This window comes from Anoplolepis gracilipes, chromosome 7, assembly GCF_047496725.1.
Source record: "Anoplolepis gracilipes chromosome 7, ASM4749672v1, whole genome shotgun sequence".
NCBI lineage: Eukaryota > Metazoa > Arthropoda > Insecta > Hymenoptera > Formicidae > Anoplolepis > Anoplolepis gracilipes.
In genome coordinates this window covers 4,038,137-4,055,000 of record NC_132976.1, presented here as the reverse complement: position 1 = coordinate 4,055,000, position 16,864 = coordinate 4,038,137, and the positions used below count along the sequence as shown (strand labels likewise).

The window sequence follows — 16,864 nt, the reverse complement described above, 5'->3', positions numbered from 1 at the left end:
ATAAAGTACCGTGCGACTCGAGCGGTCGTCTCTCTGTCAACCAAGTCGGGAATTCGAACCAATCTATCGATCGGACGATCGAACAAACTGCCACGAAACCTTTGCCAATTACGTTAACAAAAAAAAAAAAAAAAAAAATAAAAAAAAAAAAAATAAGAAAGAAAGAGAGAGAAAGGAAAGAGGAGAAAAAAATTTACAAGATTCTCTCAATCAATTGTAGTCAATGCGCGCGAATACTCGCGCGAGTCCACGGTGCTCAATTAAGCGTAATAAGTACAAAAAAGACACGCGGGCCTGCAGAATTATTTTTTTTCGACCGAGGTGTGTGTGTCATCCATGTCAACATTAGTGAATAAGCGCATCGAGTCTGTCCAGAATCCCCTAAATCGGGTGAAAAAAAACCCAATCCTATAAAGACGATCCTATTAAAATCTACCTCAACTACTATCGGCACCCAAAATCACAAGACCGACTTTCGAGTATAACTTTCTTGGACAAAAAAAATAAAATCGACAAACAATCAAATTCTTGCGAAATCACTCGTCCAACTGAAAGTCCTAGAACTTAAAAAAAAAATCCTCCCTTCGATTCTTGCTACTTTTCCCATTCTATCTCTTTATACGCGCGAATCGCAGCTTCATTGTCGGTTACTTTGTAATTTTCGCGTCGTTCATATATTGTTTTCTCGGAGAGACGGAAGGGAAGGAACGCTGAATAAATTCCTAAGCTGATCAAAAGGAGCGTTCCCTCGTGTGCGAAATCGTTCCTTCGAATCGTCGTTCGATCGAGAGTTCGTGGGATAGAAGACAATCGTAACACGCAGTATCAAGGAGTATCCGGTATCCTCGGGATCGATTGTAGATGCGTACGATCGGGCTGTCAAGTCGGCGCACGTTGTACCGTCGTCGTGCCGTCGCAAGGTGGTGATATGTTCCATCTCACGCGGGTGCGCGTACGGGATAATGCTGGCGGCGAGAGATGAGATGATAGACCGTCAGGAAGAGAAAGAGAGAAGAAACAGCTGCACCGCGGGACCGAGAGGAGAAGCCACCGCGCCAAGAAAGACGCACAGCCATGTCATGGGAGTCTATCTCGTCCAGGGATTACCTCGGGTAAGTAAGGGTATTGTTTCGTTCATTCCGAAATGTAACAGCGAGCAACAACAATAGTTTTTAATTAGGAAAATACGTAATGATTAATTAAGGTAATTAATTTATCAAAAGCTACAATAAATATGGATTTGAATTAAAGATTAATTAATGGTAATACAATACACATATAGCATTATTTAAAAATAAGTAAAGTATTTATATGTGATTGTTTTTACATCTTTATTTCATATAAAAGATCTGTTCGTTCAAGATGCGCAGAAGCAAATAAAGATATGTTTATGTTTCCATTAAAAATCTAGATTTACTATTTTAACAGCCATTTCTAATAATTGATTGTGCTATAATTAATAAAAATATGTATTATCTAAATATTTTGTTAATTTTTTTGTACTTTTATATTTAATTGTGTCAGTTATTTAATATCTGTTAATTATTTAATTACTATAGTTTTTCACATTTGATTATGTTTTAGTTATTTAATTACCTATATATCTGTTAAAATAAGCAATAATTTTTTTATTGAAAAAAAGACTATATGTACTTGGAATGAGTTTACACAAACGTGCGGAACTACTGGACATGTTTACTTGAAACGTTAAGAGAGTTACCATATTTTTCCGAAAGAAATAAAGAATAAATTGTTGGCTTTCCACACGCTTTCCATACATTTACATATCTAGAACAAAAATAAGAAAAATAGGAAAATGTGTGTTAAAAGCTAGAGTTATTTAGTAGTATTTCATGAATTGAAGTTGAGTATTTCCGTTTTTTTTCTAGCTTTAAAAGGTTTTTTTCTAGTTTTTTAAGTGATTTTTTCATATAAAAAATTAAAATGCGATAATATGTACAATAATAATAAAAAGTAATATGAATTTATTATTATATTTGTTAACGTTAATGTATCTTAAAATATTCTAAATTTATCGAATGATCGTTTTTAATTTTGTAATACGATATTGATACAAAAAAAATGTATAGAGAGAATCTCTTTTGATGAATCAAAAAATTATTGTTACCATTAAAGTCTAACAAAATCAATTTAGTTCATCAACTCTATTTAGTGAATTTAACAGAAGAGTAATTAAGAAATTTTTTTGTCTATTTTTTCGAAAAATCGTATTTGACTTTTTGAGAAATCACTCAAAGCTAAAGCATAGTACATAATTATTTATGGTATCATGATAATACATACGTGGGACTATGTATGTATATCAGGAGATAATAATGTCCTATATTTCGATAATGATCGCAACAAGTATAATAATATTATAATTACGAGCTATCACGGGGATAGGTAGGTCATAATGGGCGATAATTGTCGTAGAGTTCACATGAATGTAATTACACAGTGTAGAAACCAACCCTCCATTTTTTTTTTTTTTTTTTGTAAAAACACAAGTTTGGTAAAAATATTATAATTCAAACTCTATTCTAACATTTCATCAAACAAAAGTTTGATCGCTCAAGTGTAATTTACCGCAGCAAATATCTAACAATAAATAAATTCTGCGACATGTAATCGAAATTGGAAGAAAAATTTTTAATCATCATTACACTCGTAAAAATCCTAAGATAAGTCCTATATAATTATATTTGCTCCATATTTTTTCTCCATCCATGCACATTCTTCGATCGGTACGTAACGTTATTACGACATTAAGGATGTTTGAGGAAAGCGAAAGATAAGGTATACGATAAGGGGGTAGAGGTTTGCGGCAGCAGATATGCCGTGTATATACGTATTTCGTTGATCGACCTCGACGCGTGAAAGAGCCAGGGGATGGTTCGATTTTCCACTTAGAATCTCAACGCCGTACCGTATCTCGTAGCTCGTAAATGGGTCAGCAAAAGAGGTCGCAGGTGCCTCGCCCACCTAGCGAACGTGGTGGGAAAGCGATAGAGTGTCGTATACTCTTCGCTTTACACGATACGCGGACTTGTATACATACACAAAGAGAGAAAGATAGAGAGAAAGAGAGAGAGAGGGGAGGGCAGAGAGAGAGAGAGAGAGAGAGAGAGAGGAAGAGCGTATATGCGTGTGCGCGCGCACAAGCACGCGACTGTTTTGGGGAAAACTTTAACGAGAATGGGGAGTGTGTGTAATTTGCGACGAGGCGCAATTTTACCCCCACGAGGCTTCTATCAAGCGTCAAGCACGAGATAGTTTTCTTACGCGATCGTCTGTTTTAATTACTTCTAACGTCTCGAACGTGATCAGTAATTAATTCTCTTTCTAATGTAATGCTTGTCGGCAGATAAAAGTATAAAGCGTTTTTTTTCTTTTTTATAAATTCCTCGACGCACTGAATGAACATTCTCTCTCTCTCTCTCTCTCTCTCTCTCTCTTTCTCAACTTAATTTATCAAACAAATTATTAATCACAAAGTATAATGTTAATGACACGTTCATTTATAAGAAAAAGAATCTGTCTTTTTAAAACAAGTTTGAAGAACGGAAGGAGAAGCACAATAACGTTGATTAATGTTCTTCTTGAAACGGTGCTATCTAAAACAATGTAAAAAAATATTTCGCTATTTTAGTTTACAAAAGAAGACCGACATGGTTGACGGAAGGGCGAGTCTCCTGTAGTAGAGAGTTTCTCGGCGCAGAATCGAAAAAAAGAAATACAAGTGACTTTTCAGATTTCTCGGATATAGAGCAACGGTCGCATTGCGGTAGAACAAGAGTAGATAGGTAAGAACTCATGATTCCTACACAGGGTGTTCCAGACATACATGTTTCGTCTCATTTTTTTTCATTAAAAAAAAAAAAAAAAAAAAAAAAATTATAAAAATAAAAATTAATAATTTTTGTACTAGATACGAGCAGTGCGAGAAATGATTGACTTTTAACGGAATTTAATTTTAGTTACGCAAAAAATAACTTTGTACTTGTATTGTTATTTATTATAATTTCTTATAAACCCAATTTTGACAAGATTTATTTCAAAGCTTAAATGTATCAAGATAATTAATAAGAGCTTGCTTTAAAATGTAACGTGTTCATAAAATTTTCACGAAGCAAGAGACTAAAAAAATTCAAGATTTAAATATGCGAAAGCGAAAACTGCTGCGGTAAAATGTTAGATATGAGATACCCTGTATATACCTTGTAACTTCCATAATGCGCAGTTTGCAAACTCAACCTCCGGGATGGCAGCCAAAAGCGGTTTATCTCAACGCGTTCTCCTTCCGTTCGTCCTAGAAATAAATTAAGAGTCTGCGCGTGGAACCTGCGGGAGGTCAGTTGCCCGCATTCATCATCTAACATAGACGTTTGACGTGAGCTCGCAAGATATTGACCAAGATAAGGATGCTTTCCATTTAGAACTATGATTTAGTCATTTTATTGAATAGAGGAAACATGAGGGTGTGTGAGAGAGAGAGAGAGAGAGAGAGAGAGAGAGAGAGAGAGAGATAGAGGAGAGAGATCATAGAATGTTAATATTGAAAAAGAATTTTTAACAATGCCATTTTAAAGATTTCTAATTGTATTACCAATTAATTTAACATTAATGTCTTTTTAGCTTTAATTATTAAAAAATAATATATTTTAATTTGAATATACACAGTAAATAATATTAATTAATAAACTTAAAAAATAAATAAATAACCATTATATATTTTTGTAAAAAATAAAAAAAAAATATAATAGCACGTATATTTCAAGTATATTAAGCTTTTTTTCTTTCTATCGCGAGATAATAATAAAGTTCCCTTTTAATTTATACTTGTAATGTAATTTTACATAGCGTACTAATTTACTTTATAAGCTTTTGTATCTTTTACGAGAGTATCGAAAAGAGATTATTGTTCCACTTTGTTATATACAGCAGGTATAAATCACACCCAAGCGAGCGAACAATTTTGGAATTTCTATACAACTTAAGCCCGATCAATGTTGTGAAAATATCGCATCACACTCGGTTACGTCTTCTTTAAATTCCTTTCATTGGATTTCACGACAGGCATAGAATTCCACGAATGTTTGAATCAAGTACCTTTAAATAGGCAGCGGTAATAATTATTGTTCGATATTCAAACAGAAAATAAAAAATTGCATACGCATTTGTACATATGTAGGTATAAAAGTACAATTCTTTCTTATATTATTAAGATAAATTAAAAGTTGATTCCATCGGAATCATTTTAATACCGAGATTTTAAATTGCGAGCATTATAATATTTTTTTAGCAATATATGAAATTGAAATTTTAGATATTTGTTATTTTTTATTAATACTTTCAAATCGTTCTTTTATAATATTTTTTTATAATATTTATAAAACAAATAGTTAATACTTTAAAAAGAATTTGAAATATCATTGTATTACAATTTTAAATATCATTACTACACAATTGTATCAAATTTATTTCCCTGGTCACTCGAATCAAACGTGACGAGTGATCGAGTGATTAAAGTGTCAAGTGTGAAGCCAAAATAATTGTTTTCTATTTCATTGACATATAATATGTATATGTATCTGTTAATACATATGTACATATACATTCAATGATATAGATTATCGAATGTGTTTGCAGCGGATCGGCGAGTCATCAGCTCTCGGCGACCGCGCTGCTGGGTAGCCCTGATGGATCGAGACATCCACTTGACGTCTGCGAATTCACCGAAGAGGATTACCGACATCAAAATGGCAATGGTAGTAATGGCCATTATCAAAATGGTAGATCGGGCGTTGGGATATGGGAGTGTCTCATAAGTTGCAGGAGACGGCTCGATCAACAATTAGCCCGTAGGAGGGTAAGTGTCCCACAACATACATGTATCCACTCTTCCTAAGCCTCTTGGGAGGAATTGATATTGGTTTGAATTTAGCAGAGATAATATGTGTTTGATACTCGAGAATCTCTTATCATAAAATTGTAAAAAAATTATATTAACGATATTAAATAATAATAAGCTAAATATGTTAATTTAAATATATATCAATATAAAATTTATTTTGTAAATATTACATAAAGTTAGAAAGATGGATGAAAATATAAAAAAGCCTATAAAAAAATATAAATGTCTATTCAGCAAAATTATGCGTTTGAAATTTTCTTTTTTTGTTAATTCATTAGAATGCGATCGAAACAAAGTATTTTAGAGATAAGACAGATGTAACGTGGCAATAATTTATTACGTTCTAAGAAATTTTATTACACGTTTCTCACTTCTATTCTATAGGTATTAATTTATTAATAAAACTCTTTGAAAATGCGCGTGCCAAGTGTTATCTCGAAATCGCGATCATAATTTTAGACAAACACCGCTCTTAGGAGCGAAATTGGCTGGGCGCCACAATAACACTTACCACCGTAATATATATTAATGGTTCTACAAATTAATTTAATCAACCGAGTCTTTAAACCGTCCCTTTCGAGTGCCGCCGTCGAATCGGTTTAACGTTTTCAAAGCAATCGGAGAAACGTAATAAGTCAGACGAGCAACACGGTAGGGGTTGGTGGTTGCCTTCCAAGCAACGAGACGATAAGGCATGACGGCTGCATAACTAAGCATATTTCGCCAACGAGCAACACGCTTTATCGGTCACTGTCAAGTTCACGATGTGCATGCGGTAGCTACTGGTCACGCTATCCGCCACTAAAACTCAAGTACCGAATGTACTAGGTGATGTTTATCGTTTTCGGGTGCGAAACTTATGATTTCACCTTACGCGTCTGACAGTTTATCCACGACATCCTCTTTAAACGGTGACAGATATAATTTGTACTCCCACTTTCGTTCAAGCGACATGATAACTTAATCGAGTTTCAATTTCGGCGAGAGAGTTTAAAGAAACATAAAACTTGTATATTGTTGATTCGCAGAAGAATCGTCAGAAAATATCCGAGAAAATGACCGAGAAAAAACGATGGTCAAACATACGTCTTTTCTCTTTTTAATTTTTTATGCAAATTATGAGACTGCGAGAAAAATCAATATTGTCGTATTTATTTACTTTTCAATTATTGGAAAAAATATATATGAGAAAAAAAATCGTTGGTTCTTATAATAAATTGTAGGTATTTTAATGTGTGGTAGAATAAGTTCGAGGCTAAGTTCTATTTTTTCTTACATTATATTAACGATCATGAAGTCTGAGGTTTATTTATACTCAATCTCGCATGCAACGTTCGGTTTTCATTGATATATAACACTACTAATACTATTACTATCAAGACAATGATATTTCTTGATGCTTTCCCATCCCCTTCCCTGAAAAGCGTTACCTTTGTTATGACAAGTATGATAAGCAGGCGGTATCATATTCCCGTACCATTAGAATTCTAACGCGAATAGAAATTGTTTCGCGCACGTGCACCTGGATACATTTTTACATGCCTTAAGAAGTTATTTATATTCTAACATAAAGTTTAATCTATACACACATACATAGACAAATATACAACAGGGACAAAGTTCATGGTCAAATCGATACGGCCTTCTACCTCTGTATCGTATTATCTACGACAAGGCTTAATACTGCGTGATAAAGACCACAACATGATCGTAACTTCTTCCTGGTAAAATCATCTATCATCTAAAGTCTGTTCCACAAGACATATAATCAAACCGTTACTGCAATAATAAATTTATCCAGCACACAAGCAATATTTTTAAGTAAAATTTAAAGCGCAAAATTATACAATATATGTAATTGCATTTCAGCTGTATAAATAATTTAGTGCCTTTTAATTTTACGAGTTATTACGCAATGTCATCTAATTAAACTGTTAAATTAAATAGTGATTTAAAAATCACAAAGAAAAATTTATGAAGTTGAATCTTTCATTTTTGTAACCTACTTAAATTCCACTTATTTTGTAATATCTCTCTACCTTTGTAAAATAAAAATGCAAAATTAATTATTTTCTCATCTTAGGAAAATAATTAATTATGTACGAGAACGAAATCATATCGAATTTTGTAAAATTGCATACAACCGAGCTTTACACATACATACATGCACACATAACTATAACTATTGTTTTATAATTACCGTCTATTAAAATATTGCTACATTATATTAATAGCGCGCGTGATTTCCTCTTTGACTCGCACACGCGCTTCTGAACATTGCATTTTCGCTCGAGAGAACTGGGAACTCAATTTCAAGGTTGATCGTGTCGTAAATTCCACGGTTGATTACGAGGAAGTACCTGAGATATCGAATAATAAATAGTCTCGGATACAAGGGCGTGTGCGATCGGTGGAAATTCAAGGACTTGCAAAGATAACGAGACGTCAAGTCACGTGATATAAATATCACGCATAAGTAATTTCAAGAGAAGGGCGATATAATATGTGATTAATAAAATTTATGATAAATCTCAACCCCGCTTTGCCTTTAACGTCGTTGTACCCTCGGTTATCTTACTTAAAGAGAGACTTACGTCACGTCGGTCCCGCTTTAACACAAATTTGTATGCGCGATAAATTGGACATAGTAAAGTGCGCATTTACGTGTAATTTCGTGTGTCCCAGGTGGAGCAGGGTTTGAAATTGTACCGGGCTCATAAACAGCAGGCCGCGGTGAGGAAATGGAGGGGAGCCCTGAAGAGCATCAGACACCGCGAGGATAAATTCGCCCTCCTCGGATATCTGTATCAAGCGTATATGGATTGGGGCAAATACAGGTGAATTATATATAATTTGCAAGCTCTAATATATATATATGTGCTTTCTTTTCTTGGTCGTAATTGCTCGCGTGTGTATTTAAAGTGAAACAAGTCGAGTTACCCTCTGTGCACGTTATTAAAAGTAATCTAAAGGAAAGTAGGACGAAACGAGGTAAACGGGTCAAGCCATGTATACTTGTTTAACTTCGCTAAAGAAATATTATACAAGTGTATTGCAATGTATGTTATTAATATCTATTTTAAAAATATCCACAAGTTTAGTAACGTTCGAATCATCATGTTGAAATTTGTTAAACAATTGAAGCTTATATAAGGATTCGAATATTATTTCTCGAAAGGAAAAAACATCTGTAAAATTTTAAATGTCTTGAGAAAGTCTTAAATATCTAGAAAATATTTTCTTATACATATATGTAAACAAAAATATACCTGAATATACTAAATATATTTTCTGAAATTTTCAAAAAATATTCTACAAAGTAAAATCCTCATCAAGAAAAAAAAACATATTTTATTTATACAAAAACAGAGCTTATTTAAATTTATTTATCATTTCATGAATTATATACTATTCAAGAAAAAAATAAGAAACTTTTCTTATCTTAAAATTGAATTATTTTCAAACTGCTGAACACGCACTCGGCAAAAAGTTATCGTAGATAAAATATTCAAAAAGCATTTCAAAGCTTAAAGTTTCAGGTTATCGTGTTATTTGAAGTAAACATTTTTTTTTTATTTTCTTAATTCTGTGCTGTAAAAAAACGCACTATTTTTTCCTTAACATTACATATTTTTTGACACTTTATAGTTCAATAAAAAATTTTTCTAAAGATATTTTAGTCAAGTTTCACAAGCTACATTTTACTTACAAAAAACGATTTTTTTTTAAATATTTCTACGATTTTTTTGATCGTGTTACATTGATTTTGAAACTAAACTTGTATTTTGTAGAAATAATAAGATAAAGCAATTTTTAAAAACAATTGATAACACTTGATTGTTAAAGTTGAAAGTTCAAAATGTTTTTTTAATTTTTTGTCTACAATAATTTTTCGCCGAGTTGCAGTGGTGTGAAAATAGCCCAATTTTTAAAATGAAAAATGAAAAATGTTTCCAATTTTTTATAAGTAGTGTATTTCTTGCTTCAGAAAAAATTTCTCACATTATATCGATATTAGAATATTTACTGCTAATTTTGACTGATAAGAATATTTTTCTTCCTATTTATATATAAGTTTTTGTAATTTGTAATTTATATGTAATTAAACTGAATAGAATCATATGTAAAGTATCTCTTACAATTATTAAAAATATCCATTTGATTTTTGACTTTCTGAAAAAATATACATTTGTTTCTATATTAGATTTTATATTATGTTACTATATAAGAATAATATTGATTGTTATAAGAATATAATACTGATTTCGACAACTTTTAAACCATTCAAAATTTTCAATAATTTTTAGGCTTCAAAGACAATTCAAAATAATTCAAGATTATTATATATTCGAAGAATATATGATTTAATGTCTAATTTTAACAAAGCATCATATCATGTCAATTAAATGTTATTTTATACAGTTTTGCTCTCACATTTCTTAAACAAAAATGTTACTCTTTTCGATAATAATTCCACGATTCTTGCATCGTGGAATTATGACTTCTCTCATTTCAGAGACAGTATTGAATTCGGGAACAAGCAATTATGCATTTCGGAGGAGCTGGATTCACCGAACATGCGGGCGGAAGCGTATTTGAACTTGGCCAGAGCACACGAGAGATTAGGCGCTCTGGATAGAGCGTTAGATTACGCCCGGCACAGGTTTGAAAGCCTCCTTTATTCATTACACAGCCTATGTAAATGACGTAATATAAACCTTCAAAAATATATACGCAATACATATACATACGCAACTAATATTTCTCGCTATAAAATATCGTTAGTTGTTAAATAGATTGTATATACAAATCAAAATGTACCTAATCGTATCTTTGAGATTAATTGCGTACAAAAATTTCGAGTTGGAAAAAGATTGATCAATATCAATTATAAATAAACAGACAAATAAGAGTCAAACGCGAGTGGCAGGGCACAAGAAAGCAAACGATAAACTAATTAATATTAAATTATATTAGACGTTTCAATGCCATGTTTGGCCCATTTTATAGCAAGAAGAAAAGAAAGAGACAACAAATATTAATTATACAATTAAAAAGTAATTAAACGAAATAATTAAATTGAAAACATATATCGTAACCCACTTATCGTTACTATTTAAAATTAATCAAGTTGATCGATAATCGAATATCCTGCTGTGCTAGCAATAATTTTATCGACACTCTGTGTATGTACATGTATGTCGTGCATTAATATCCATAATTTTGCATTTCTCACAGCTTGTATAACGAGTGCGATCAGTGCGCTACTGCTGGATTAGTTCACTTAACCGTAGGCAGAGTCCACTTGGAGCTTGCAGGATTCTGTAAAGCCCTAGAAGCGTTTCAAAGAGCCCACAAAATCGCCCACTCTATTCAAGATCCCTCCTTAGAGCTACAGGTAATTAGGTCTCTTTGTCCCCTGTGTTTTTCTTTTCCGCAATGAGTATAACGTATTATACACGATGCTTTGTTAATTAGCAAACGGAACGCACGCAGAGAGATTAGAGAAGTGACGTTGTGTATCCGCGAGATAATCATATTTTTTATTTCGCCTTCTGTTCGCATTCTTCGAACAGTTGATTAATCGAATTAATCAAATTTGTACGCTTGACACTGTCTGGAGATACTCCAAAAAACATCCTTTTTTTCTCGACTATTGACATTTAAAAAATTATAAAACCACATGTGAAATAAAATTATTTTTCCGACAGAATAGATTTTCGACATTATTTATTTAGAGATTCTCTTTCTATTAAGTACTAAAACAATGTCAATGCAATTAAAAAAGAAATAATATCGAATTGATTTATTCTTTGAAAAAAAAAATAAATAAAAACTTTTTGACACTTTAATTCTTTTTATAATCCAGATCTGTTTATTTGATTTCCCAAACAAACATAAGAAATGTTTTAGTTTTCGTTTATTTAGAGAGTCTCTTTCTATTAAGTATTGAAGCAGTGTCGATGCAATTAAAAAAGAAACAATATCGAATCGATTTATTCCCCTTTTTCGTTTGATCTAACGATCGATTTATCTCTCCGCTTACTTCTATATCACCTGTTCTAATTAAATCGCGTTTCATTTTCAGGTGTACGTCGGCCTGTCGGAACTCTTTTGCAGATTACAAGACGCGGACAAGAGTGCGAGATACGCCGCGAGAGCTTACGACCTCTCAAGAAGTTTGCAACTGGGAGATCTGAATTCGCGTCATCACCGAGCGGCATTATTACAAATGGCCGCGGCGCTTAGGAAAAAGGGAGAGTTGGGCGACGCTCACGATTACTGTTCGGTAAAGTTTCGACTGAGAGATTTTTCGACGAGAAAACTTTAGACCGGTTTGAATCAAAGATACGGAAAATCACCGCGGTCCCTTCAAAACGAGACTTTGGACGAAAGTGTCTTCTTGCGTCATCTATTTTTCTTTCTTTTTTTTTCAAAAATATTCCTAATCAACCTTGTCTCGAACGAACAATGTCTCGTGATTTTTTTCCCTTTTAATTGCACGATTTATTTCCGCTTCGTCGAATCAAATATCTCTGAAAATGTTTAGAGTATAACTGTGTAAGAGAATAAATTGAGTAACTTTCAAAGATGTTTCACGGAGAAAGTGGTAATGATCAATTGATACCACACAATAGTATGAGAGATCCTCTCCCTAATAGATTATATAAACTATTTATTTATCACCCTGTGCACAGGAAGCGACGCGGCTATCGTTAGTTTCTGGCGACCAAGCCAGTTACGCCCGCAGCATCCGTATTATGGGAGATATTTACAGAAAGAAATCCGATATAAATGTAAGTAATCCACGATAATTTGAATTGTCTTGCGCCTTTGAATAGCTTTCGTATTTTTTGTCCTACAATCTTTCATATTTTCACCATTAATATCGCGTATATTAATTATAAATATTATTTAAATCAACTCTCATACATTCATACGTATGTATTTATTTTGAAAGAGAGCGCAATTGATGCTGACGTTTGAGAACGAGTTTGAGAACTTTATATAAAGTGACTTAAAATTGCATGCAAACGCGATTAATAGGAAATAAAGTCAATATATTTACTTGCATGTTGTGCCATATTTATGTAGATAAATCTTTTTTTTAATCGGACGTTCACGGCAAGTATTACGATGCTATCAAAACTATTCACAGCTTTATTGTACGCTCTAACATTGTTACGGGCATTGTCATCGAGGATGGAAAAAAACGCCATAACTGGAACGTTCCTTTTGCATGTCACGCACGTTACAAAAGCGATTTTTAGCGTTGTGTCACGCTTACAACGTATATTGCTTTCATTTTATTTCGTCGCTACGAAACCCTTTGCGAAGCCTGTTAAAAAGTGAGCAATACAATTTTTTTTTATCAAATCCGTCCATTCATTTTCAAACGGAGTAAAATATTGAAAGATGATATTTCCTTTATTAAATCAAGATTTTTAAAGTGCGTTTCTAAAAAAAAAAAAAAAAGAAAGAAAGAAAAATATATGTGATGTCATGTAACTCTGATGAGTTTTAAATTCATATATATTCTCATTTACGCAAATTATTAACGATAAATATGTAATTTATAATTTCGCAATCATTAGAGATTCATTATATTTATACATATATATTATATGGTAATACGTATTTGATATAAACAAAAATAAAATTAATGGTAGATTGCAAAAATATATAGATGAAGATTATAAATATTGTAATCCGTAGCTTTGAAATAATCTTTTACATTGCATTGGGGCTATAAATTATAATCAAATTTGACTGAAAATATAATAATTCGAATAACCCGAAATGTCTGATCATTCTAGTAATTTATGAAATTATACATTATCATGTTTACGCATTATACATACATTAAATTCTGCTCTGGCACATATTTGCATATATGATAAAATGACATTGTATCATGTATCAAAGACATTCCGATATAGAGCGACGAGTTTGCGCAACACATTCTCATTTATTGCCTGCACGGATGCCACGATTGCACGTATGATTGCAAGAGCGATAGAGAGAAGAAATGCTTGTCAAATTTAAATCTGTCTTTTAGTTGGCGATCGCGCGATGCACACACAATTAGCCTTTAGTTCATGCATCGCGCACGCCGGCCCGCACATCAGAGCGATAACATCGGTGAGATAAAGATGGATATATTGCAGAAAGCATTCCGACAGTATGAGAGCGCGATGGGCTCAGCGGCAGCGACCGGCGACCGGTTGTGCCAAATGGAAGCGATGGACGGGGCGGCGAGATGCCTCGAGGCTCTCAGGCTTCAGCACAAGATATGCAACTGCCGGCCCCTCGAGTTCAATACCAGACTCCTGGAAGTGGCGGGATCGGTTGGCGCCAAGGTAAACTGCCAATACAGATTCACTGTTCATATCGTTCGTATCGTTTCAGAGAGAGAGAGAGAGAGAGAGAGAGAGAGAGAGAGAGAAGGGTGGTGAAAAGGAAGAAGAGAACGAGAAGCGCGATGTACTGTGAAATCAATTTCCTTTTCTTCTGTCAGATGTGAAAACTTGGAAATTTCTCCCTTTCATTTCTTGGTCTTCGGCGATTGCAACGAAACTTGAAATAAATGCGAAAAAGTTTTTCACTCGTCGAGTATTTCGAACGAATTGGAACGTGAAAGGACAAATCTCTTTGATTTTAAGAATGGCTTTGGATATAACAGAGATACATTTATATATCTAGTATCGACTTATAGTCAGATTTTATTTTAATAAAAAGAAAAAAATAAATCGTAGTCTGGCAGAGAATTATGGAAATTGTAGTGTGACTGAATTAAAATAATATTCATAATTTGTCGGTCTATCGTGCTTCTTTTTATACATATTAAGTAAAAAAATATTTTTAACAAAATTGAATGCTTGTCTAACAAGAAAGAGAAAAAGATAAAGCAGCCTTTAATTTATATACAGTAATATTAATATAATATTATATTCTCTAATATCACTGATATTAACGTTTTATACACAATTCTTCGTGTGAGATATACATATATTTAAAATAAATTTACAAAGAGAGATCCGATTGCTTATATATATTAAATGAATATAATATTAATATTAATAAAATTAAAAAATAAATAAAATAAATAAAAATATAAATAACTAATATATATTTTTACAAGAAATCTTTAAGAAATATATTTAAAAAGCATAACATTTTAAATATATCAAGTTTTATCTATTATATACCACGAGATGATATTAAAGTTCTCTTTTAATTTTTACTTGTATCATAATTTTTTACTTAGTTTTATTTTATAAGCTTGTATCATACTCTTGCGCCAGTATCGAAAAAGAGATTACTGTTCTACTTTGTTATATACCACAGATATAAATCACACTCAAGCGAGCGAACAATTTTGAAATTTCTATAGAACTTAAGCGATCAATGTTGTGAAAATAACGCATCGCACTCGATTACATCTTTAAATTCCTCTAATTGGATTTCACGGCGGATACGGAATTCCACAAATGTCCGAATCGAGCACTCTTAAATAGCGCTAATAATCATTGTTCGATATTCAAACAGAAAGTAAAAAATTGCATATGCATTTGTACATATATAGGTATGAAAGCTCCTTCTTGTATAATTAAAATCATGCAAATTAAAAGTTCAAATCAATCGGAATAATTTTACTAATGAAGTATAAATTGCGAGTATTATATTTTTCAACGATATAAATTAATATTAGATAATTGTTACTTTTTATTAATACTTTTAAATCATTTCATAATATTTATGAAAAAATAGTTTTAAAGAATTTTAAACAAATATCAGCTGTACAATTCTATCAAATTTATTTCCCTGTTCAAACTTTTGAATCAGGCATGGTGGGTGATCAATTAAAGTGTCAAGCCAATATAAATCTTTTTCAATTATATAAATATGTATAGATTTAGAATAAAATTACAAAAATCCCCTCGATTGCTTACAGCTCTTGGTGCGAACAGTCAGGTCTAGATTGTCGCGGATTTACGGGTCTTTGGGAGACGAGGAACAAAAAGGGCACCACGAGAGATTAGCGATCGCGATGGAGGAAGATCTAGAGTTGCGATGCGGAAGCTGTAACGAGCCCTTTGGTCTGGAAGCCGATTCCCTGGAGGCATTACCCTGCTCTCATATATTACACGCTCGGTGAGATACTACTTCGGAGATCTTAAAAATTATTTTTTTTTAAAGAATAGTAGATGAATTAAAACGCGCAAGAGTTGTGTGATATGAATCGAAAAATATAACGTTAAGTAAACTGCTCCGCGATTTTTTCGAAATAATATTTCTCCTGCCCTTATTTTTTTCCCCTTAACATTTGCAGATGCGCGTATGACATCCTGAAGAGACGCGACAAGAAGAAGAAGCGTTTATGTCCCGACTGCCACAAATCTGTCAGTTCACGGCTGTACCTGCATTGCGAGGATCCACACGGCATGAATACGTTAAATCATAGTTCCTTGAGCCTGGCGTCGTTGAGGGCCAGCAGCCTAGCAACACTTGAGGACTGTCACGCGACGAGTAGCGTTTAAAATAACACACAAATGGGATTTCTCGTTTATTTTAACGCGTTGGTATCCGCATGCGATTAGAGATAATTTTAAGAATCATAATTCGGCAGGTAAAAAAAGTCAACGGAAAGTAGTACGATGCAAAAAAGATTTAATGGCAATAAAAAGTGCACGCCTCGATCCACTTTGTTGAATATTATACTTTCCCTCCTTTTCAGCGCAAATTTTTCTATAAAATAATAATTGGAAAAATTGTAAGCAATATGTGTATATATATATATATATTATTTTATCTATACTTTTGACATTTGTTATTACATATTCTGCAAAAAGATTTGTTACTAGTCTTCTAGTATTAGTTTTATTATTAATTATTGTTATAGTTTTGTGTTATTAATTTATAATATTATTTATTATTACAAGCATT

The 16,864-nt window shown here is 32.7% G+C and overlaps 1 protein-coding gene across 2 annotated transcripts in view; it reads left to right on the top strand.

Moving 5' to 3' along the window:
- The window catches only part of LOC140667663 (43 kDa receptor-associated protein of the synapse homolog), an 18,158-nt gene extending 1,541 nt beyond the window's left edge, over positions 1-16,617 (top strand). The window contains exons 1-10 of one of the 2 annotated variants that reach the window (XM_072895802.1): positions 1-1,112; positions 5,653-5,872; positions 8,603-8,754; positions 10,434-10,580; positions 11,156-11,315; positions 12,006-12,206; positions 12,616-12,714; positions 14,086-14,277; positions 15,873-16,072; positions 16,251-16,617. The exon at positions 1-1,112 is cut by the window's left edge and continues 1,541 nt beyond it. In XM_072895802.1, the coding sequence (XP_072751903.1) occupies positions 1,075-1,112; positions 5,653-5,872; positions 8,603-8,754; positions 10,434-10,580; positions 11,156-11,315; positions 12,006-12,206; positions 12,616-12,714; positions 14,086-14,277; positions 15,873-16,072; positions 16,251-16,458 (1,617 nt within the window). In that variant the 5' untranslated portion in view covers positions 1-1,074 and the 3' untranslated portion in view covers positions 16,459-16,617. Of the gene's footprint in view, positions 1,113-5,652; positions 5,873-8,602; positions 8,755-10,433; positions 10,581-11,155; positions 11,316-12,005; positions 12,207-12,615; positions 12,715-14,070; positions 14,278-15,872; positions 16,073-16,250 lie in introns of both variants that reach the window. The other variant, XM_072895800.1, reaches the window with a different exon arrangement.
- The last annotated feature ends 247 nt before the right edge of the window (positions 16,618-16,864 follow it).